Raw genomic sequence first — 23,483 nt, 5'->3', positions numbered from 1 at the left:
AGCTCATCCCTCTCGGCTCAGAGCCCTCCAGGGAGTCCTCGTCGCGCAGAAGCGAAGCCTGGGTTCCTGGAATGGCCCAAAGGCTGCTACAGCCCGGCCTGCTTGCCCTCCACCCTCACCCCCACCCACCCCGTGCCAGCCTCCCTGGCCTCACAGGAGCGGCCCCCCGACCTCAACATAGCCACGCTCGGGCTCTCCTCTTAGCCTAGAGGACTCGTCACTCCCTGCAGGGGCCTGCTTGGGGTGGGGGGCTTCCTGACCACACACCTGGCGCAGCAGCCGGCCCCCCTCGGCGCGCCCCCGCCTCTCGGCTCTCCCGTGCTCGTCTCCCCCCCATCGCAGCCACTGGCTGCCGCGGGGTGTCGTCGGTCTGTCCTCGCTGAACACACGCTCTGCACACCCGAGCAGGTATTCTTTGCCTGCCTTGCTCACTGCTGTATCCCCAGCACCTAGAACAGGCCCGGCAGCCATGGACAGTCAGTGAAGGATTTGCTGAACGAATGGATGAAAGTATCAGAGGATGGATACCATCACTGAGTAACCCGAGGTCCGACAGCTGAATTTATTGCTTACTTAAGTAAGAATCACTGTGCTGCTCAGGCAGTCTTGTTGGGCAAAGCAAACCGCTGGTTTTGCCTGGAGTTTGGGGGAAGAGCTCGTGTGGAGTTGTGCTGGTTGAAGGCAGGTGATGTCGGTCTCAGCAGCATGCCTTTGCAGGGCGCTGAGGGAGACTGGGCTCGCACCAGCCTCAGAAGCCTGATCGCTGAGTGAACCGGCCCAGAGCTGGCTGACTTTCCAAGCCCACGCCCTCCTCGATTGATTGGCTTTCCGAGGTGTGTCCACTGATTATTAGGGTCATGTGAGGTCTGGTATTTACTGATGACCAGAGCTATCGGGTACAGGCTTTCTCTAGGGATATGAGGACATGTTTGTTTGTTTGTTTTTTAATTCTCAGTCCCCTTTTTGGTCATCCCTCCTCAGAGCTGCAGGAGAGGCCACCAGGGCTTGTCCAGTTCTTCACCACTGCCACCAAACCAGCCTCTATGAAGGGTCATCGGTGGAGGTCTGATCATCAGGTCACAGTCAGTCGGGGAGGTCTTATCCCATTTTTGTCTCTGAGCCATTTGCTGGGGCTATGACTACGTGAAAGCAGTTGATATTCTAGACGGTAGATGTGGAATGATGAGACAGACAAGTGTGACTGCAGGTATTACTAGAAGGTGCTGGAAGGCCCTCTAGAACCATGATTTAAGGGTTCCCAGGGCTGACCGGGAAAACCGGTCCCACCTGCTCCCTAAGTCCACAGTATGCAGGTTGCTGTCTCATGCAGCCTTGAAGTAGACTGTTCCACCTCACCTGTACCGTGAATCCAGGTTCAGAATGAAGTGCCGGCAGGGGCACAAACTCCCCTGGTTGCCCAGAAGATCCAAGGTCGTACTATTATCTGTAACTACTTGCACTAGGGAGTCAGACTGCTTTGTCCTGCCCCCCACGCCATGCCCTAGGCTGTATTATTCGCTGTATCACCGTAAGTGAGGGACACATTTTTGATGACCACTAAAGCTGTCCAGTCCCTCTGGTTGGGGCCAAGAGCCTCCGCCGTCTGCTTCACCAGGTATTATTATGTCCCTCAGAAGGTGTTCTGCCGTTAGATGCTTTGCAAGGAGGCATCGTTCACCGAGGGTACCGGGGAGTCATTCGCTTGTTACAGTCTCAGAGACCCACAGGGCAGTTAGCTGAGGTCCTGGGGTGGCACCCATGAATCAGATGTCCATGTGAGACACGGGGTCAACCTCAGTGGAGCTGTAGGTGTATTGTCTGTGGGTGGTGTTGTGATGAACAGTCAGATACAATGCAAGACAACTGAACTGGTCTCTCCTGATGGGAGGGCTTTTTCATTTTTTATGTATTGCCTACAAAGAGGATCATAATTACGTTCATGTAACATACTTTATAACATTTTAAAATGTTGGCTTCCCTAGCAGTAGCTTGGGAGAACCGATTTAAAGAATCAGGATCGTAGGGACTTCCCTGGTGGTGCAGTGGTTAAGAATCCACCTGCCGGGCTTCCCTGGTGGCGCAGTGGTTGAGAGTCTGCCTGCTAATGCGGGGGACACGGGTTCGAGCCCTGGTCTGGGAAGATCCCACATGCCGCGGAGCAACTAGGCCTGTGAGCCACAATTGCTGAGCCTGCGCGTCTGGAGCCTGTGCTCCGCAACAAGAGAGGCCGCGATAGCGAGAGGCCCGTGCACCGCGATGAAGAGTGGCCCCCACTTGCCGCAACTAGAGAAAGCCCTCGCACAGAAACGAAGACCCAACACAGCCATAAATAAATAAATAGGTAAAAATAAATTTAAAAAAAATTTTTTTTTAATTAAAAAAAAAAGAAAGTAATTTTTAAAAAAGAAAAGAATCCACCTGCCAATGCAGGGGACATGGGTTCGAGCCCTGATCTGGGAAGATCCCATATGCTGCAGAGCAACTAAACCTGTGCGCCACAACTACTGAACCTGTGCTCTAGAGTCCATGAGCCACAACTACTGAGACTGCGTGCCACAACTACTGAAGCCCACGCGCCTAGAGCCCGTACTCTGCAACTAGAGAAGCCACTGCAATGAGAAGCCCGCGCACCGCAACAAAGAGTAGCCCCTGCTCGCCGCAACTAGAGAAAGCCCGCACACAGCAACAAAGACCCAACGCAGCCAAAAAATAAATAAATAAATTTATTTTAAAAAAAGAAAAAAAAGAATCAGGATGGTGGTTATCACTAGTAAGGCCTAGATCTAGGTGAGTTATTTGTAAGGGAAACATGATAGGGTAAATCAGAAGTGTACAACCTTAAATGCATAAGGTGAGAAAACGTGACCCGAAGAATGAAGAACAAAGGTATGCAAAAGAGCGTGTGGAAATCAGTGGTTACAGACATCTGGGAGAATTTATTCCAGTGGTATTAGGCACAAGCTCTCTATTCTGTGTAGCCATCGGCCGGTTCTGAGAATCTTGGGTAACAGTCAATTTCTGTGAACTGTCTGCTTGTGGGGGTTCTCTGAAAAACCTCAGTTTAAGACCTCTAGGGCTTCCCTGGTGGCTCAGTGATTAAGAATCCGCCTGCCAATGCAGGGGACACGGGTTCGAGCCCTGGTCCGGGAAGATCCCACATGCCATGGAGGAACTAAGCCCATGCGCCACAACTACTGAGCCTGAGCCCTAGAGCCCGTGAGCCACAACTACTGAGCCCACATGCCACAACTACTGAGCTCACATGCAATAACTACTGAAGCCCACGCACCTAGAGCCCATGCTCCGCAACAAGAGAAGCCACCGCAATGAGAAGCCCGCACACCGCAACAAAGAGTAGCCCCTGCTCACCGCAACTAGAGAAAGCCCGCGCATAGCAATGAAGACCCAACACAGCCTAAAATAAATAAATAAAATAAATAAATTTATTTTAAAAAAAGATCTCTAAATGGTGACTTTACAGTATGTTCTGAAAAATTCATTTTTATTTCTTAAGAAAAATTAGGGGTAATAAAGGCTGTGATATATCTGAGTAATTCATGAATAACTCTCCCAGTAAAATGTGTATGTTACTAAGTAAATAAGTTGGAATATCCCAAATAAGGAACACAAAATCTAATAATATTTTAGCTCCTATGAGGGCTGTTATTTTTTTCAACAAGAGACTGCTTCCGTTCATCCAGAAAGTAAACGTACTATTACTAGAGCGTAATTATAACCCATGAACTACATCTGGACATGCTCTAAGTGTCCCTTAGGGCTTGATTCCAGTCCGCATCCCATCTTTACACTTTACCCAGGATTCTGAAGGTCACAGCCACACCACGAACTGGCCATTTCCTCTGCCACCCTGGAAAAGCTTCTCACCAACGTTGTCTAATGTCACCGCCAGTCTGTCCCTACAAGGATGGGTTGTCTTAGGAAAGATGTTAGCAGACATCTGGGTGAGGTGGTCTGGTGGTCCCAGGAGGCCGCTCTGGCTTCACCAGGTATCATCCTTATGGCTTGTACAACTTGCTCCCCCCGCTCCTTTACAGAGTAGGAAGCCAAACATAGTGTGTGTGTGATGGAACCCTTGGGCCCCTCTGTCCTTGCCCCAGGACTTCGGCCAGAGCAGCCTGTTTCACATGATGATCCGGAAACATTTCCACCAGCTTCCACCTCTTCTGCTGTGGGCCTCTGTGCTCCCGTTATGGGCAGGAAACCTCTCTGTTTTCAAAGCATTCTAAGGTTGAATGCTTCCGCTCATGTGCGTATTTACTTTTATGTTTAGCAATTTAACATGCTAGAGAGAGCCACGGGTGCGGCCCTAGAGCCAACTGGAGCCCCTCTGGGATTGATTCCAGCCTGGAGGATTCTTGCCTGTCCAGCCTGGTACTATCTCTCTTCTTTTTTTTTTTTAATTTATTTATTTTATTATTTTTGGCTGCGTTGGGTCTTCGTTGCTGCATGTGGTTTCTCTCTAGTTGCAGCGAGCAGGGGCTACTCTGTTGCGGTGCGGAGCATGGGCTGTAGGCACACCGGCTTCAGAAGTTGTGGCTCACAGGCTCTAGAGCGCAGGCTCAGTAGTTGTGGCGCACGGGCTTAGTTGCTCCGCGGCATGTGGGATCTTCCCGGACCAGGGCTCGAACCCGTGTCCCCTGCATTGACAGGCAGATTCTAAACCCCTGCGCCACCAGGGAAGTCTCCTATCTCTCTTCTTTTTTTTGTTTTTTTTTTTTTTAATTTTTTTTAAATTTATTTATTTATTTATTTATTTTACGGCTGTGTTGGGTCTTTGTTTCTGTGCGAGGGCTTTCTCCAGTTGCGGCAAGTGGGGGCCACTCTTCATCGCGGTGCACGGGCCTCTCATTATCACGGCCTCTCTTGTTGCGGAGCACAGGCTCCAGACGCGCAGGCTCAGTAATTGTGGCTCACGGACCCAGCTGCTCCGCGGCATGTGGGATCTTCCCAGACCAGGGCTCGAACCCGTGTCCCCTGCATTGGCAGGCAGATTCTCAACCACTGCGCCACCAGGGAAGCCCCTCTTCTTTTTGTTTTTTGCTCTTATTAACAGCTTTTTTGAGATATAATTCACATGCCACAAAATTCACCCATTTAGTGTACAATTCAGTGTGTTTTAGTATAATCACAGAGTTGTGCAACCACAATCCACTTTAGAGCATTTTCATTACTCCCCAAAGAAACCCCATGCAGTCACTCCCCATTTTCCCTCAAGCCCCCCAGTCCTAGGCAACCATAATCGACTTTTGTCTTTTATGAATTCGCTTATTCCAGACATTTCATGGAAGTGGAATGCAATGTGTGGCCTTCTGTGACTGACATTTCGTTTAGCATAATGTTTTCAGGGTTCACCCACGTTGTAGCATGTGTCAGTGCTTCATTCCTCTTTATTGCTGAGTTACATGCCACTCTATGGTTATACGCATTTTGTTTATCCACTCATCAGTCGATGGACATTTGGGTTGTTTCTAGTTTTTGGCTATTATGAATAATGCTGTTATGAATATTCATGCGCAAATTTCTGTATGAACGTATGTTTACAGTTTTCTTGGGTATATACCTAGGGGTGGAATCACTGGGTCATATGGTAACCCTGTGTTTAAATTTCGAGGAACTGCCAGACTGTTTTCCAAAGCGGCTGCACGATTTTACATTCCCTCTAGCAGTGTGTGAGGGCTCCAGTTTCTCCACATCCTCACCAGCACTTGTTATTATCTGACTTTTTGATTATAGTCATCTTACTGGGTGTAAAATGGTATCTCATTGTGGTTTTTATTTGTAATTCCCTGATGGCTAATAATGTTGAGTATCTTTTCATGTGCTTATTGTACATTTGTATATCTTCTTTAGAGAAATGTCTGTTCAGATTCTTTGCCCATTTTTTGATTGGGTTCTTTGTCTTTATTATTCAGGTGTAAGAATTCTTTATATGTTTTAGATACAAGTCCCTTATTAGATACAAGATTTGCAAAGATTTTTTTCTCACTCTGTGAGTTGTCTTTTCACTTTCTTGATGGTGTCTTTTGAATCACAAAAGTTTTTAATTTTCGTAAAGTTCAATTTATCTCTTTTTTCCTTTGGTTGCCTGTGTTTTTTATGTCACTTCTAAGAAACTGTTCATTGCCTAATCTAAGTTCCCAAAGATAACACCTGTTTTCTTCTAAGAGCTTTATATTTTTAGCTCTTACATTTAGGTCTTTGATCCATTTTGAATTAATTTTATATGTGTGAGATAGGGGTCCAACTTCACTCTTCTGCATGTGGCTCTTCAAGTGTCACAGCATCATTTGTTGAAAACAAACCATTCTTTTTCCCCATAGAATTATCTTGACATCCTCTTGAAATCAGTTGGCCGTAAATGTATGGATTTGTCTCCGGACTCTCAGTTCTGTCCCGTTGATCTATTTGTTTGTCCTCATACCTATACACCACGGTAGCTTTATAGTGTTTTTAAATCATAAAATGTGAGTCCTCCTACTTTGTTTTTCATATTTCAAGATTGATCTGGCTATCCTCAAACTTCCCTTGAATTTCCATATGGATTTTAGGATCTCTTCATTTTTTAAGATAAGTCTCATCAACAAAACAATATTAAGTTGGGATTTGGTGTGGAGCATCCAAAAGATCTGTTCTGGATGTGAACACTTCTGAAGTACATACACACAGAGATGAGTCTCTCCTTCAGGAAGGGGTAGGAAAGGGAATTCCCTGGCAGTCCAATGGTTAGGACTCGGCACTTTCATGACTGTGGCCCGGGTTCAATCCCTGGTCCGGGAACTAAGATCCCAAAAGCCACGTGGTGCGGCCAAAAAAAAAAAAAAAAAGGAAGAGGTAGGAGAGTTGCTCAATGGTAGTATGAGAAGGAGAAAGGAACCAGACACCATGATTAGTTCACTGACAAGCAGAAAAAGTACTGGGTGTTTTCAGGTCACAGGAGGGATCATACTGCATGTGGTACCCTCAGATTTAAACGTGGTTCTAGTACAAGATCTGAAGATCTTTCACCTACTTTATCCAAGGCTGTGATTGCTCTGAGGCAGGAAGGACAAGCCTTGGTCACGGTTGCTCCCCGTGTTGTTGAGTTTGTCCCCTGAGAGCCTGGCCTAACCTTTGCATGTTGATACCAAAAAAAAATAGAAAGGATTTCTGGCAATCTGGGAAGACTGTCTGGACTCTTCCTGGGCTCTCCTCCAATCGTTCTGCTGATGTCGTGGAAACTTTGCCCCAGGGATTCTGTTTTTTGATCATACATAATAGAGGTATATTAAGGTTACCATCAGCTGTAATCTGAATCATGTGTAGAAGAATTTTCTGAGACTTCTAACAATAACCCCGTAGGTGTATTTTAGCTGGCAGTTCCATTTGCAGAGGAGATCCCTCCCCACAATATGTGCAGGGCCTTTGACCTAGAGAAGGGAGGCTTGTCTTCTGATAATGATCCCAAAGGAGCAGTTACAGGCTGGAACTTGGGAAAGAACTGAGGGTTGTTAGAAAATCCCACTACCTGAGTGGTTTTTTTTCTTTTTTTTTTTTTAACATCTTTATTGGAGTATAATTGCTTTACAATGGTGTGTTAGTTTCTGCTGTATAACAAAGTGAATCAGCTATCATATACGTATATCCCCATATCCTCTCCCTCTTGCATCTCCCTCCCACCCTCCCTATCCCACCCCTCTAGGTGGTCACAAAGCACCAAGCTGATCTCCCTGTGCTATGCGGCTGCATCCCACTAGCTATCTATTTTATATTTGGTAGTGTATATATGTCCATGCCACTCTCTCACTTTGTCCCAGCTTACCCTTCCCCCTCCCCGTGTCCTCAAGTCCATTCTCTAGTAGGTCTGCGTCTTTATTCCCGTCCTGCCCCTGGGTTCATCATGACGATTTTTTTTTTTTTTAGATTCCATATATATGTGTTAGCATACGGTATTTGTTTTTCTCTTTCTGACTTACTTCACTCTGTATGACAGACTCTAGGTCCAGCCACCTCACTACAAATAACTCAGTTTAGTTTCCTTTTATGGCTGAGTAATATTCCATTGTATATACCTGCCACATCTTCTTTATCCATTCATCTGTCGATGGACACTTAGGTTGCTTCCATGTCCTGGCTATTGTAAATAGAGCTGCAATGAACATTGTGGTACATGACTCTTTTTGAATTATGGTTTTTACTTGAGTGGTTTTAATAAACCAAAGCAAATCAAGTTCATGTCCCCTCAAGCCTTTTACAAATCCCTGACCCTTTTCAAATTTGCTTCTTCTTATCTTCTTGCATATTCTCTCACAACCAGATATGCTTACAATAAGGCAAATGTACTTTTTTCCCCCTTTTTTTCCTCACTGCCAGTCGATTTGCCTTCCCTCTTGCTTTTTAGGCGACTCTACACTTTTCTCTGAGGGCTTCGATGTCCTAAGGTGGTGGGATGGATGGTTTACACGGCAGAGTCAGATCTCACCTGCATGCGAGCTGAGTAAGCTAGCTTGCCCCTGTTCCGTGGGCACCAGCAGGACTCGTGGGACCCCCGGGTCAGAGTCCAAGGGCCTCAGAACTCACAGCACAGCAAGCAGCCCCCCAGGTCCGTCCACCCAGGAGGATGTGCAGACAGGGAACTTGCATCCCGGCTGAAGGACGCCCAGCTTGGGAAACTCACCCCTCGCTTTTGTAGTGAACAGGAGCCAGGCTGCTCTTGTCTGGAGGGAGATGTTACCTCATCCCTAGAAGGTGCTCGCTGTCAACAAAACCCTGAGAAATGGCTGCGGGAAGGAGGCATCAGTGCTCTGAATCCTCCACATCCCCACGAGGACGTGCGGGCACGCGCAGGGCCGGGCGTGCACAAGAAAGCTGTGTTGTCCGTCTGTAGTTGTTGGCAATCCCCTCTAGGAAGTCGGAGGAAGTACAGGGAACTGCTGGGGGCTAACGTCTCCCTTGGAAGGTTGTGGATGGTTGTCCTTCTGTTTCTTAACCAGTGAGAACACGGGTTCTTCAGCGGCCCTTTTGGTTTGTATTATCTGCAGGTGTTTTTGTTCATAGTTTCTTGATTCTTTGGGAACAAAGGGCTTTTGGTCTTGAGTTTGTTTGGGGGCCAGATGTTTTATCTGGAGGGCCATGAGTTTGTTTTCATTTCTAGATTGTGTCCTTTTAAGACTCTTCCTTGAAAATTTCAGCCACATGTTGAAGATCATCCAGACTGGCAGTTCCCCCACTGCAATTTCTTATTCCAGCTAAGTCCCCTGTTTCAGCCTGTTCCCTGGGGCAACTCCACCATTGATGATGGACTCAGAGCCTGATGCTTCCGGAGCCAGGTGTCACTGATCAATCAGACAATTCTATACGATCAGTACTCATGTTTACCTTGACTGTAGAACTGTCAGTCTTTTCCTAGGAGTCTGGGGAATTTTTTAATCCTCAAAAGATAAATAAACACATAAGAAACTCTTAAGAGCTCAGTTTTGGGCATCTTCAAACACCTAATGGATGTGTCTGGGGACTGCCCCAGAGAGGGCTTCCCAGTGACCCTCCCGTGCTTAGTCACTGCCAAGAAGCCCATGGCCATTTTCAGCTGTTCCTTTCCCCAGATGGGCAGGGACACCTGCTCTGGAGGATCCAGCCCTGCCCTTGGATCGGGGCGCAGGGAGTGAACCTTCTCACAGAGAGCCTGGACTGGTGTTGGAGAGAGAAGGGAGCAAACCGCTCCCTGGGCCCAGCGTCCCCCTACGTCCAAACGGATGCGGACCCTGCCATCTCCCAGCCCCCTCCCACCAAGACGGTCTGGCCAGGGGACGGACGTGTGGTGGGAGTTCCTGTTGGTCCATGCTCAGGGCCCCTGCCGGCTCCAGAAAGCCACCCCTGGCCCCTCAAGCCCCTCTTGTATCTTCCTTCTCCTCAGAGACGGGCAAGTGCATTTCTCGGGCCAAGGCCTCACCCCAGGCCCAGCTGTCCTGCAGCAAGGTGGGCGGTGTGGAAAGCTGCTCCCTTTCCTGCCTGGCCCACACACTCTTCATGCCAGGTAACCCAAGGCTGTCCCCGGGATGGGATGGGGGGCGGGGCTCCCTTCCCTGGGATCCAGCCTCTGCTCCCTGCTGTTCTCCAGGAGAGGAGCCCAACCTAGGAATGAGGACCCCCAGCCCTGGTCACCGAGTGACCCTGGGCAGCTGTCTGGTTCTGTGGGGGCCGCAGTGTCCTTCTCAAAAGTGCAGCGGACGCATTCCTGCCCAGCCACTTAGCCTGTAGTCGTGTAGCAGAAACGGACTGACGTGAGGGTCAGTCCTGACCTTCATCGCATTCAGTGACCCCTCCAAGGCCCCCAGGTTGTGCGGGTGCTGGAAGGCGGGGGGCACCCAGGCCCACCTCCGCCCTGGCCTCTCTACAGACTCGGACGACAGCTACAGCCTGAGCTGCGGTGTCCCGGGCCTCCAGGGCAAGATGCTGCAGAAACGCAACAGCACCGGCTCCAGCACCGGGCCCAGCTGCTCAGGTAGTCCCTGGCCTGTCCACACCGCACGCACCTGCGGGACCCCTTGACTTTCCGTCCAGCACCAGGCCAGGGGGAGGCAGAGGGGCATGGCCCAGGGAAGGCCTTCTGGCCTGGGGCCTGCCCAGTATGGCTTAGGGTGCCAGGGAGCTAAGAGCAGGGCCAGGACCCAGAAGCAAGCAGGCTGTAAGCTGAGTCCCAGCCCAAGGGCAGTGGACCATGGAAGGGCCCTTCCGGCTCTGGGCCACAGTTCCAGAGTGGTTTAGTGACCCTAAAGTGCTATGGGTCTATGGGTCTCAGATTCCATTTCAGTGAAGGGAGTCACATCTACTGCGGCCACAAGGTTCTAAAAACTGCCAGAGTCAGAGCTCCCCCGGGAGACCATCCACCCACCCCACCCCAGCCCAGGAATACTGGAGGCACACACACCCCCGTGCACTTTAGGACACAGCCAGATCCCCTGCCAGCAGGAGGCTGTGCTTCGGCAGCTTCTCCTATTCAGGATGCTGGATTCAATGATATGCTTAATACATACACGATGTAATTCTAAGCTTCAGTGACTATAGGATTCTTTGGTCCAAGGGTCTGTTTTGCTCTTGGAAGGAATCAGCGGCTCTGGCATCTGTATCATTTCAAATCCCCTTCCCTTCCTTGCTTCCCTCTCTCGTCTGCGCTGCCCCTTTTCCTGAAAGCACCAGCCGCATAAAGTAGCTCTGGTGATGGGGGAGAAGGCAGGAGGCTTGCCCTTCCTCCTCCACCGACCTCTGGCTGGATGGCCCCTGGGGCGAGCATGACCCCACCGTCCACCCTTGCACCTTTTTCAGGGAGAGAAACAAGGCGGCAGAGGTCCCCACCCACGGCTCCCAGTGGGTTTGTCCCCCTGGCAGCCCCCTCACGCTCAGGCACTCCCTCCGCAGCCCCCGGCCCCACCACCTCCCTGCCCAAAGGAGAGGCCGCCACCTGGGGGGATTTGGACTTTCCCCAGGTGCCCCCGCCACCCTCATCAGGCAGAAGGCCCGGTTCAAGATTCGAGATGCCAAGTGCCACCTCCGGCCCCGAAGCCGGGAGCCGGCAAAGGAGGCCCTGAGGCAGTTGCTGCTGGGTGAGTGGGCCGCCCTGGGACCAACCCACACGGGGGGTGGGGGGAGCTCCCCATGCCTGGGGGCTGGGAGCCCAGGGTCCAGTGGGGCTGGGAGCCCAGGGGTAGGGCCTCTCTTCGTCCTCACCACCGTGGTCCCTTAGCCCCAGGAGCCACGCCTGGTGGACCATACACAGTGGTGGTGTCCCTGGGGAAGAAAACCAGCACTTGAGTGGAAAAGCATCCCTGGGGTCCGTCGGCCCGCCTCCCTCGGGGTTAAATGAGCTCCCCCGGAGCAAGAACTTTCTGCACAGCCTGATTGTGTCCAAATGGGAGGAATCCCGGGCTCCCTCAGCGGCTCTCTCTAGAATGAGGGTGGCCCAGAAGGGTGTTCCAGGCTGGGGGAGAGGCTGGGGAAAAGGACCAGAGGAAAGCATGCCAGCTCTGTTTCCACGAAGATTCCCAGACACCTTAGGATTCCTCCTCAAATCTGACAAACCTCGGCCCCAGCGGGCCTCACCTGGGCCGAGTGGCCCTGAGCTGGAGCTGCACAGCTTTGCTACGGAAGGCGCACGAAGTGCCTCACGTGCAGCGGTGTGATGGCCTCGGGAGGGCTGGGTGCAGGGCGTGGCTCAGCCCCCCCGGCCCCTCCTGAGACCTGGCCTTCTCCAGCCTCAGTTTCCCCGTCTGCACATGGACTCTTAGGCAAGGCGGGACCCTGGCCACCAGCCGTCTGTGTGCAGGGTGAGGTAGGACCGTGCTCCCCGCCCCGTGCCACCTTTGCCACAGTGGCCCCTTCCTTGTCCAGAAAACTGCCACGTGACCTTTGTGACCCTCAAGTGTGACTCCTCCAAGAAGAGGCGCCGTGGCCGAAAGTCCCCATCCAAGGAGGTGACCCACATCACAGCAGAGTTCGAGGTTGAGACAAAGATGGAAGAGGCCTCAGGTGGGTGAGGAGACCCCTCAAGGGGTGCGGAGGGCCTCAGCGAGGACAGTGGACTGGGAGGTCTGCTGGGCATGAAGCCAGGCTGCCACCCAAGCCACGGCTACCGGAGGTGTAGGCCAGCCAGGCAAGCGGGGGAGCTGGCAGGGCTCAGGGCCGGGCCCTCAGAGCAGCTGCCCAGCCCAGGGTGGAAGAGGAGGCCCGGGGCCGCGAGAGGAGCAGGGCTGGGGCCTGCAGTGACAGCCACAGGCCTCTCCCCACTGCTCCACGCCCTCACCAGGGCCTGGAAGGGCTCATGCCTGCAGCCTCCCCAGGACCGTTGAGCCAAGGACCTGTCTTTCCCAGGTTCCAGCAGGGGCCTTGTGGGATGCTGGCTGGTGTTTCATACCAGCAGTTCTCTCTGGGCTGTAGATGAGAGTTGAGTTGTGACAGAGGAGCAGAGATCTGTCAGCAAGTGTGTGCTGTGTGTGCCTGGCCCTGGACGCTGTGGAAAGAGGGGACAGACCCTTGTCCCCGCACTGGCGGCACGGCCAGCCAAGGGAGACGCCGGACGGTGGGCGCGTGAGAACGAACAGGGCACAGCGCCGAGGGCCCTCCCCTAGAGAGGGGCCCGGACTCTCCCCCAGAGAGGTGCCATTTGAATCGGGACTTGAAAACAAAGTTCACCAAGTGGAACTGGTGGCAGGGATGGCGTTCAGGCAGAGCGAACAGAACAGGCAAAGGCCCAGAGGTCAGAGAGAGCAGGGTGTGTTCCGGAAGCGGTGAGGAGGGCAGGGCGGCCGGAAGGCAGAGTTCACGGTGAGTGTCGGATGCTGGGGGTTAGAGCTAGTGAGGCGGGCGGGGGCTGGACCACGAGGGGCCTGGGATTCAAGGCGGCAGAGCTGGATGTTGTCTTGGAGGCAGTGGCAGCCTCAAGGGTGTTTGAGCAGCAGCCGGGGCCCCCGTGAGTGAGCTGTGCCCTGGGCAGGGGACGTGTTGCAGTGGCAGAGGCCGGGTTTCTACTCAGATCTGCTGCGGGGCCCTTGAGCAGCTCATACCTCTCGGAGCCTCGGTCTCCTGCTATCAGACATTCGCAGCAAGGGCACCTCGGCCCAGGGCCAATGCGGGAAGGCTCGGAGCAGGGGCCCGGCCCAGCACGGCGCCTGGCAAGGCAGCCTGGTGGAGAGACGGCTCGCGGCGGCGGGGCGGGGGGTCGCGAGCTCTGTCTCGCCCGCCCCTGCAGACACCTGCGAGGCCGAGTGCGTGCGGAAGCGAGTGGAGCAGAGCCTGCAGGCCGCCGTCAAGACTCTGCGCAAGTCCGTCAGCCGGCAGCACTTCTCCGTCCAGGTCGCAGGCACTGAGTACGAGGTGGCCCAGCGGCCGGCCAAGGCCCTAGAGGGCCAGGGGATGTGTGGCACAGGCCAGGTGCTGCAGGACGGCAAATGCGGTGAGTCCCTGCCCTCAGCCACTCCAGTGTCGCCCTGCAGACTTTCTCTGTCCTTCCTTCCGTGTGGGCCCAGGTAAAGAGCCCACGGGAGACAGACATGTCGGGCCGGGACAGGGAGACAAGGAGGCCTGCTGGGGAGAAGTGCCGTAGCACTTAGACGTGATGGGTGTCATGAAAGAGCACTCCCCTGGGGCCGGGACCGAGTATACCTGTGACCTGCCCGCGGTCCCGAGGAGGGGCGGGACGGGGAGAGCACAGGCCAGCAAGGCCCCAGCCGAGGGGTGTGAGGGGCATGGGACCAGTCCGTGTGGCTCGAGAAGCCTTCCCAGCGGAGGCATGTGGGAGCTGAGGGCGGAGGAGGAGGAGGGTGAAGGTGTCCGGGAGGCTGAGGGCCCCCCGGCGGGGCGGGGGCAGCGCTGCAGGGAGCAGGGGAGGCCAGGCCACCGCCGGGGCCGTGGGCAGGGCGGCCAGGTCCGGTGAACGAGGCTGGGGACTTGACCGGCCCCCATTGAGAGGGGACAGGTTTAGAGACAGCCCCCGGCGGCTCAGAGGTGAACTTGACTGAGTCCTGGTTCTAGTGGGGCTGACGGTTACGAGTGGGGCTGACGGTTACGTGGGAGAGAAGGCAGGCAGCCAGCGGGTGAGCATATCCGCAGGCCCGGTGAGGGCTTGCTGGCCCCGGTGCTGCCCTGGGCGCGCTGGGAAGCACTGGCCCGCGCTGAGCCGTGGGCAGCCGCATCCGCCCTCTGCCGTGGGAAGGCCAAGTGGAGGGCGGCAGCGGAGCGGAGACCTAGCCAGGCATGGTAGAGCCTGGAACCAGGGGCAGCAGGAGAGGCGGGCAAGGAAGAGAGAAATTGAGAGCACGCTTTGGAGAGGGAGGCGAGGGAGAAGGAGGCTTCCAGGACGACTCCAAGGGTTCGGGCCACTCGGGCAGAGATGGCATTGTTTTCGGATCTGGGAGAAACTTGGGGGAGGGGCTGGCGGAGGCGGGGGTCCCAGCTGTCCTTGTCAGTCTGAGACGCTCATGAGTCGTCCTGGTGAAGGCGCTGACTAGGTTGGAGCCACAAATCTGGAGCACAGAGTGTAGCCTGGGCCGGAGACACAGGATGGGAGCCGCTGGAGAGGAGGTGGGATTTAGGAGTGGGGGGAGGGCCAGTCCCCCGCAAGGGGGGAGGGGGAGGGACTTGGGGATGTCATTCCTTTATTTTTAACCACTTATTTTGAAACCATTTCAAACTTTCAGAAACACTGCCAGACAGAACAAAGAGCTTCCGTATTTTCTTCATCCAGATTCCCCCATTGCAGATGTCTTACAGCATTCGCGCCGTCATGCTTTCCCGCGCGTGTGGCGTGCTTGTGTGCCTTTACATCACCTGCTAAATTCCACCAACTCTTCCGACAGCATCCCTTTCCTCTCCATGTTGTGTTTAGTGGTCATGTCTCCAGAATCCTTCATCTGGAGCAGTTCCTGGCTCTTCCCCTGCCTCTCCTGTCCTGCCCTCGGCCGTCCCTAAGTTCTGTAAGATGACCCTCAGCTGCGTCTGGTGTTTCCTGGTGACCAGACTCAGGGCCTGTGTCCTTGGCAGGAAAACCACGCTCCACGTCTGCTCTTCTGCGCCCCCGTCAGGAGGCACAGGGTATTGCCCTGGTCCATCACTGGTTCCTCCACCTTAATTCACCACTTTCCCTCTGCAATTGATTAGGATTTCATGGGGATGTATTCCAGTGTGCACCAACACCCTGCTCCCCATCAAACTGCCATCCACTCGCTGACAGCCACCAAATTAGCCACCTCTACAACTGTTGCCAAGCCGTGTTCTCTATTTCTGTCATCCCTCCTACATTTATTAGCATTCTAGCGTGAGAGAACTTTCCCTTCTCCCACATGTTGGCATGTATCTATATATCTATGCATTTATGTCAGTGTGGACTCACAGATTCCTCACTGGCTTGTAATCCATTCCTAACATGACGTAGTTCGGTGCTCAGATCGTCCCCACTTCAGCCAGTGTGCGCCACATCAGCTTGGCCCCTGTGTCCTTTTGACATGGCTCCGTCACTCATTGAGCATTCTCTTACCGTCCGGCAGTAAAGATGTTTCAGACTCAGCTTGTGCTTTCCCTGCCTTGGAATCAGCCAGATCTCCAAGGACCCCTGTTCCTTTTAGAGGAGGAGAGTGTGTAAAAAGCGAAAGCTGAGGGACTCATTGCTACTGGAGTGTCACTGCTTCCAGGCCCTCTCATTGGACAGAACTAGAAAGTATAGCTATGCATATATTACATGGAGACCTATGTACCTATGCTATTCCTGTAGCTCTGTGTGTGTGTGTGTGTGTGTGTGTGTGTGTGTGTGTGTGTGTGTTTTATAAAACCATGAGTTCATACCAATACCTCCAATTCGGTACCTCAGGATTCTTTCTAACTTTTTTTCCATGTTTCTAAATATCTTGTCCCGTGAGGCCTTCGGCTCCCTTTCTCCGTAACTTATTTTCTCAGCCTGTTCCCTTACTTACTCATCAGTTTGCTTCTGTGGCCAGTGCAGCCAACCACACTGGCTCTCCTCAGCCCAGCATCTCTGTATCCTCAGCCCCCAGGCCCCTGTCACTCCCCCAGCCCCTCTGCACCTGCGCCCCACGTCCTCAGGTGCCAGCTCCGCCACAGGGGGAAGGAAAGGGGAGCCGGCAGGGGGGCTTGGTTTGGATGAAGTTGACTGTGGGGCATCTAAGAGGCAGTTGGTACACAGGCCGAGGGCCCAGGGCTGGAGGGCAGCATGTGGAGCAGAGGGGGGACGAAAGTCCCTGCAGAGACACTTACGAGAGGGCTGAGGCGAGGGGTCTGCAGGGGACCCTGAGTGGCAGCAGCCAGGAGGGCGCGTGAGACCAGGACAGGGTCCTCGCAGATGACCACCGCCTGGCTCCTATCCCCTGCTCTTCTGGCATGGGTCTGGGCCCCTCTGTGCCCCTGGAGCCACAGGGGCGAGAGCTGGGCCCTATGTGGAAGGACAGAGCCTGGGCCTGAGGCACCAGCAGGCAGACGGCCAGACCGCCTGGCCACTGCTCCCCACCTCTGCCCCCAGCAGTCTCTCCACGTTGCCTCCGCAGTGGCCTGCGGGCCTGGCACCTACTTCGGCGGAGAGCCAGGCCCGTGTGTGCCGTGCTCGCCGGGGACCTACCAGGACGGGAACGGCCAGCTCAGCTGCTCGCCGTGCCCCAGCGGCGACGGGCTCGGCCTGGCTGGTGCCCGCAACGTATCCGAGTGTGGAGGCGAGTAGGGGCCCTCCCTGGAAAGAGGGGCCGGGGGTGGGGGAACAGGGCACCTCCTGTCTCCACCGAGGTTTCCAAAGCAAAGGCCCGGGTGCCTCGTGGTCTTTTGTAAAGCTCTTTGCCGTTTCCAGAGCCTGTCAGGACCTCCACGCAGCTGCACTTACAAAGTGCGTTGCAGACCCACAGTGCGTGTGCCAGATGCACGGCGGTGAGCAGGCGCTGGGCTGCACTTGGTGCCCTTTAAAACTGCACCAGGCAGGTTGGAAAGGACTTTACAGTTTACCACTTGCTCATTTACAGGTCAGCTTATAGCGGAGGTACGTAGTGCTCTATAGTTGACCAAACACGTGACACCTCATGGGGCACCCCTCATTGTCGAGATGCTTTATGGAGTGCGGCCAGATACTTGGGGAAGAGCTGTGCTCTACACAAAGAACTTTACAGTTGGCTTTTTGGATGGTTTGGAGAGCCCTTTTTCAACTTACCAAGCACAATTTGGTTTGCAAAGAGCTTTTCCATTTACTACCCCCACTTAACCTCATCTGTGAAATGGGCTTGTAGCCTTCCCCCCATCAGCCTCCCTTCCTGGCCCATTGTGGGGATCACCCAAGAGAATGGATGGGGAAAGGTGTGCTGGTGAGTGGGACCCTTAGGGTGGCGGAGACCTCCAGCCTTCTCTGGGGGACAGAAGAGATCAGAGCCCAGCCCTGAGTCCCTGCAGGCTGACCCGCTGCCCTCTGGCCCCTGCCCCCTCCAGGAGTGTGGTCTGTGCCCCAGGGGAGGTAGTACCTGTCAGAGAGCACAGAGAGGCCACGGGGGGAGCAGAGAACTCCAGAGTCTGGGCTGAGAAGGCACTAAACCCACGCCTCGCTCAGCGCCGGAATACCCTCTACATCCTGACTTTTTGCTAGAATGTATTGTCTCCTCCCTTTGTCCCAGCTGTGCCCTAGGGACCTCACAGAACCCCCTCCCTCTGCTCCGGCCCAGCCAGGCAGATAGACAAGGCAGCATCAGCCTGGAGCTTAAGAGCCCCAGGTCCTCATGTGAAGACAGTTTGGCCCGCCCCCTGGGCAGAGCCCCCTAAATAAATGGCCTCCACGACCTCCCACCTCCACGTGTGGTGTCCACATTTCTCAGCTCTGGAGCAAGGCCACTTCTCAACCCGCAGCCCTTCTAGCTGGTGGGAGGAGAAAAGCCAGGCCTGAGCAAGACCACACAGTGCACTCCTCCCCCTCGACCCCCCGCCTTGGTGCCTTTCCCAGGACAGGTGAGGGCTGAGCTGAGCGCCCCGCCCCCAGCCTGAGCCGTGACCTCTGACTTGCAGGCCAGTGCTCTCCAGGCTTCTTCTCCACCGACGGCTTCAGGCCCTGCCAGGCCTGCCCCGTGGGCACATACCAGCCAGAGCCTGGGCGCACGGGCTGCTTCCCCTGCGGAGGGGGGCTGCTCACCAAGCACGAGGGCACAGCCGCCTTCCAAGACTGTGAGGCGAAAGGTGAGGACTCCCCCCCTCACCCCCCCGCTCAGGGTCCGTTTCCCTGGATGCCCCTCATTTCCTGCCCTGGCAAACCTCCAAGGTCAGAGGAGGAGCCTGGAGCCTCAAGCAGTGGACACGGGTGACGAGCTCTGGGCTGCGCACGAGGACAGGGACGGCGGGGGTCCGACACAGGCCTGCCTGGGGGCTCGGATGAGAGAGCCTGGCAGGCACGGAGGCTCCAGCCTGCAGCTTTGAGCCCCCAGCCGCCAGCTCCTCAAGACACGGGAGGCTCTGAGCTGCACTGGGAGGAAGGTTGGGAGGGGAGGAAGGTGAGGAGGGGCAGGAGGCGGAGGGGCAGCGGGGTGAGGTCAGAGGTCAGAGGTCTTCAGGGCTGCCGGGGCCCTGCAGTACGGCCCCTCTTCCCCTCCACGCCACCGAAGCTCCACCGCCGCCCCAGGCTTGACTCTCCACTGAGGGACAGTCCTCCCCACCTGCTGATGGCCCGACATTACAGACTCTGAATCTTCCCCAGCTCTCCAGCCCCACCTCCCCCGGCTCCTGCCAGGTTTTCTCCCCTTGACTGGTAGCCTCCCAGAAGGAGTGTCTGGACTCCACCTCCTCTCCTCTCATTCTCTCCAATTCCCCGCCAGCCAGACTGTCACCCCACTACGCCCAGCGTTTGCTCCCATCAAGGCGGCCCACGGGGTCCCTGCGTTGCTGGAGCCCAAGTCAGTTCTGTCTGCGTCTCCCGAGACTGGGACGCGGCCCCCTTGCAGCGCTCTCCCTGCTCCTCCTCGGCCTGGGCCCCAGGCCCCGCTCAGCCTCCCCCCGCCCCGCCCCCGAGCGCTGGGACGTCCCAGGCCCCGTGCCCTCGCTGCTCTTGAGTCTGGATGAACGCATTTAAGTAGCATCTCTGCACGGGTGCCCCCAGCTTCCGTTTCCATCCAGCCTCTCCCCTGAACTGGACTCTGCCCTCCTGCCAGGCCACAGCTCCGCATCGTGTCTAACAAGCATCTCAGATTCCACAAGTCCGGGCTCCCCTCCAGTGCACGGCGGCTCTTCCTGCCACGTGCTCAAGGGAACCTTGGCGTCACTCTGAGGGCTCTTTCCCCCTCCCCTCACACCCAGTCTGTCCGCAGCCCCTGCGGCTGTAGCTTCTAAACAGCCCGACTGGGCCTTCCCTGGCGGTCCAGTGGTTAGGACTCCGCGCTTCCACTGCAAGGGGCACGGGTTCCATCCCTGGTCGGGGAACTAAGATCCTGCATGCCGCACAGCGCGGCCTAAAAAATAAATAGACGCAGAGTGACCTTGACCCAGGCCACCGCCACTTCTCCCCGATGGCCCTGGCCTGTCCTGCCTGGGCCTCCGTCCCCGCCCCCCACCCCCCAGAGCCCACTCCCAGTGCAGCAGCCGGGGACACGGGGCAGCTCCAGGTGGCCTTCCTCGCTCACAGGAAAGCCCAGTCCTCACCATGGCCCCTGACCTCTGCTCCGGCCCCAGCTGGCACAGACACGGCCCACCTCCGGGCCAGCTCCGCACTCCTCGGGTCTCCACGCCGGTCCCCTTGGTGCTGCCTTCCCTCGCCTCCCTCCACAGCCAGCCCTGTGGCATCTCACTTTCCGTTTATTATCCCCAGTGGAGGCACAGACGGGCATCCCACGCAGCCGGAGTACGACGTGGGCCCCGGGGCAGGGCTCGGTCTGCCTGGCTCGCTGCTCGGAGCCCGTGGTCCACAGCACCCCCCGCACTGTCGCGGGCAGGGTCGGGGGGCAGAGGGGTCGGCCTCTCAGCGACTGGGCGCGGGTGGTGGGAGGTTAGCGGGCAGTGCGGAGGGGCCTTGAGCTCTGTGCTGAGTCAGCCCTCAAGGGCAGGGAGCCCCGGGGAGAATGCCGCCTGCCCTTTCCCACTGGCCCCCCCCCCGACAGTGCACTGCTCCCCCGGCCACCACTACAACACCACCACCCACCGGTGCATCCGCTGCCCTGTCGGCACCTACCAGCCCGAGTTTGGCCAGAACCACTGCGTCACCTGTCCGGGCAACACCAGCACAGACTTCGACGGCTCCACCAATGTCACACACTGCAAAAGTAGGTGCCGCTCTTCCCACGGCCGAGGAGCTGCGGGTGCCGGGAGGGGACTGGGGGCAGGTTGTGAGGGCAGGGTGAGCCCTGACCTCAGGTCGTGTCCGCGGTGACACGGACCGGGAGGCCGGTGACTCCTCCCTGGCCCGTCTCATCCGCACGTGCACTCGGTGGGACACCCTGCGGTGTGGAGGGTGCGGCCGGCTTGGCCGGCCCCCTGTGCTCCACGGAGCGACCTGATTGCGCCGTCGTTCGTCGGTTCCCGTGGCTCACCTGCGCCTCAGTGCCGGGCCAGGCCCCACTCCAGGCTCTGGGTCTGCGGAGGGAGAAGTCAGGGCCCGTGCCAAGGAGGCTTGTGGGGCAGCTGCCCGCGCCAGACCCTGCAGCTCTGAAGGCGCAGGATGCTCGGGGTGTACCAAGGGTGCAGGCGGAAGAGGGAGACCAGACGGCCGCCCTGTGTCTGTAGGAAGCTCCGTTTTAGCCAAAAGAAACGTGGCAGCGTAAGACAATCTGGGAAATAGATCATCTCCGAGCCCCTCACCAGCAAGTCATCTGGGCCTAACCCAGAGGGTGCTGTCTTTAGGGATTTCTGATTCACTTTTCAGAGCCCTTTAGGGCATATGTTCTGGTATTTCACCCTTTCCCTAATCAGTTTCCAGCCAGTGACCCATTTCCTGGGCTGCTGGTCATGTTTGGAACAACCTAATGGCCCGTGAAGGAGATTTAATCCTCGACGTGGACGCCATCCCCTCTGCCCAGGCTGTCCCGGCTGGGCTCGCAGCCTCCTGCTGCAGCTCAGCACAGGCAGGGTTTTAAGTGTTTAAACGTCCTAATAAGGAAAAGTGGGGGGAAAGTGGAAGGGAAGCTTCTGGAATGATATGGTGAAAATGAAATGTTTCCCAGAAATTTTGATGTGAGGAGATCTTTAAATGAAAATGTGTGAGAAAATTATGTATATTTAGTATTTACATTCAATTTTCTTTGCATAACTTTTTTATGCAGTTAAGCTAGGAACCGTTTAGCTCATAAAAAAAAGTCACGTTTGGCCTCTTTGAGGATGCACGGCTTAGCTAAAATTGAAAAGGTAGGGAAGCGTGTCTCCTGCTGGTCCCTGAGCCTGCCTGCTCCCTGGGGAGGGCCACACCTGGCACCTGGGGGGCACTCAGGGGATGTTGAGCAAAGGGATACACAGACGAGTGAGTGGAGAGAAAGGGGACATTGGGGCACACTTGGCCTTGGCTGAGACATGGAGGAGAGCACGGGCTGGCGGGGAGCTGGCAGCTGCGGGGACATGGACGCGCCTGCCGTGGCGGGGGGGGTGGCGAGCGGCTCCAGGCAGGAGGCCAGGACGAGGCCCGGCCGCGGAGGTTCGGGTGAGGCAGCCCAGGAAGGGGGTCACCCAGGCTGGGCCTCCGAGAACCAACACGGAACGGGGACCCGCCCCCCGCTGAGGGGTCCCCGAGGGAAGACCAGCCTGGAGCCTGGCCTGCTGGTGGGGAGGACCGGGTAGAGGGGGGCCAGAGAGGGGACGGAGCGCCTACCAGCCCTGCCCTGGGCCGCCAAGGCTGCCGAGGGCCAGCCGGGCCTGACCAGGGCACGGGCCGTGGTGCCCACAGACCAGCACTGCGGCGGCGAGCTTGGCGACTACACGGGCTACATCGAGTCCCCCAACTACCCCGGCGACTACCCGGCCAATGCCGAGTGCGTGTGGCACATCTCGCCGCCCCCCAAGCGCAGAATCCTCATCGTGGTCCCCGAGATCTTCCTGCCCATCGAGGACGGGTGTGGCGACGTCCTGGTCATGAGGAAGAGCGGTACGTGCCGTCCAGGGGGGCGGCCTCCACCACACGCCCACCCCTCCCCCGCGGCACAGCTCCGCGGGGCACTCACCTCCGTCCGACCCCAGGGGCTGCGCTTCCCAGAGCTGTGTGGAAAGGCCCGGAGAGCTTAGGGTGTGTCCTGAGTGTGGGAATCAGGACCTGGTCAGGTCTGGTCTCGATGCTGACCGCAAGCCCGCCTCTCATCCCAGCTGTCCCCCGCATCCTGCCACACCGCCCAGGGCGAGCCCCCCGGAGCAACCCCTGCCCCGCAGGGCCTCTTCCCCGCTCTGTGCTTGGAGGGGTGGTGAAGGGCCAGCCCGTGCACTCACACGGGGCGCCCCAGGGTCCGCTCCCCCGCTCCGTGAACTGCGGCCTCCCAGCTCACCACCCCCATGGGGGCTCCGGGTGAGACTTTGGGCGAGGGGCCGGCCCCTCAGCTGTGGGTGAGCACGAGCACGTGCCCAGATGGCCACGGCAGTGAGAAAGGTGGGGAGCCCTGAGACCCCCCCCCAGGGACTGGGTAGAACCCCTTACGGCCTGTGCCTCGGCTGGGGACCTCGCTGCTGTGGCAAGGCCGCAGTGCCCCCAGGGAGCAAGCTCCAGGTCAGAATGTTAGGGAAGAAGGAGGGGGACAAGACAGACACAAAAACGTGCCCGCCCACTGGGGCCTGGGATGTGTCTGATACACAGAGACCGGCCAGAGGAACAGGAGATTGGGGGGGAGGGGGGAGGGCCTTGCCCACTGTGTGCTGCATTGTTCCCAGGTGCCTGCACCGCCCACTCAGTGTAGCTGATGAGCAGGAAATGGCCCCCAGTGTGTGAATGGGAGGCCCGAGGCCAGGAGGGGCAAGGTACCCGGCCAGCGTCCTACAGCCAGTCAGAGCGCAGCCCAGGACCATCCCCC

At 56.3% G+C, this 23,483-nt stretch overlaps 1 protein-coding gene across 2 annotated transcripts in view; it reads left to right on the top strand.

The window, feature by feature from the left end:
* SCUBE1 (signal peptide, CUB domain and EGF like domain containing 1) overlaps positions 1–23,483 on the top strand; it is a 134,084-nt gene that overhangs the window by 106,178 nt on the left and 4,423 nt on the right. For both annotated transcript variants that reach the window (XM_082352633.1, XM_082352634.1), the window contains 9 exons: positions 9,911–10,030; positions 10,394–10,498; positions 11,481–11,597; positions 12,382–12,519; positions 13,739–13,942; positions 17,043–17,204; positions 18,529–18,696; positions 20,604–20,765; positions 22,376–22,573. In XM_082352633.1, coding sequence (XP_082208759.1) covers positions 9,911–10,030; positions 10,394–10,498; positions 11,481–11,597; positions 12,382–12,519; positions 13,739–13,942; positions 17,043–17,204; positions 18,529–18,696; positions 20,604–20,765; positions 22,376–22,573 — 1,374 coding nt within the window. The remainder of the gene's footprint in view (positions 1–9,910; positions 10,031–10,393; positions 10,499–11,480; positions 11,598–12,381; positions 12,520–13,738; positions 13,943–17,042; positions 17,205–18,528; positions 18,697–20,603; positions 20,766–22,375; positions 22,574–23,483) is intronic.

This window comes from Balaenoptera borealis (assembly GCF_965194805.1).
Source record: "Balaenoptera borealis genome assembly, chromosome: 13".
In the NCBI taxonomy this organism is placed as follows: domain Eukaryota; kingdom Metazoa; phylum Chordata; class Mammalia; order Artiodactyla; family Balaenopteridae; genus Balaenoptera; species Balaenoptera borealis.
This window is presented reverse-complemented; position numbering and strand designations above follow the sequence as displayed.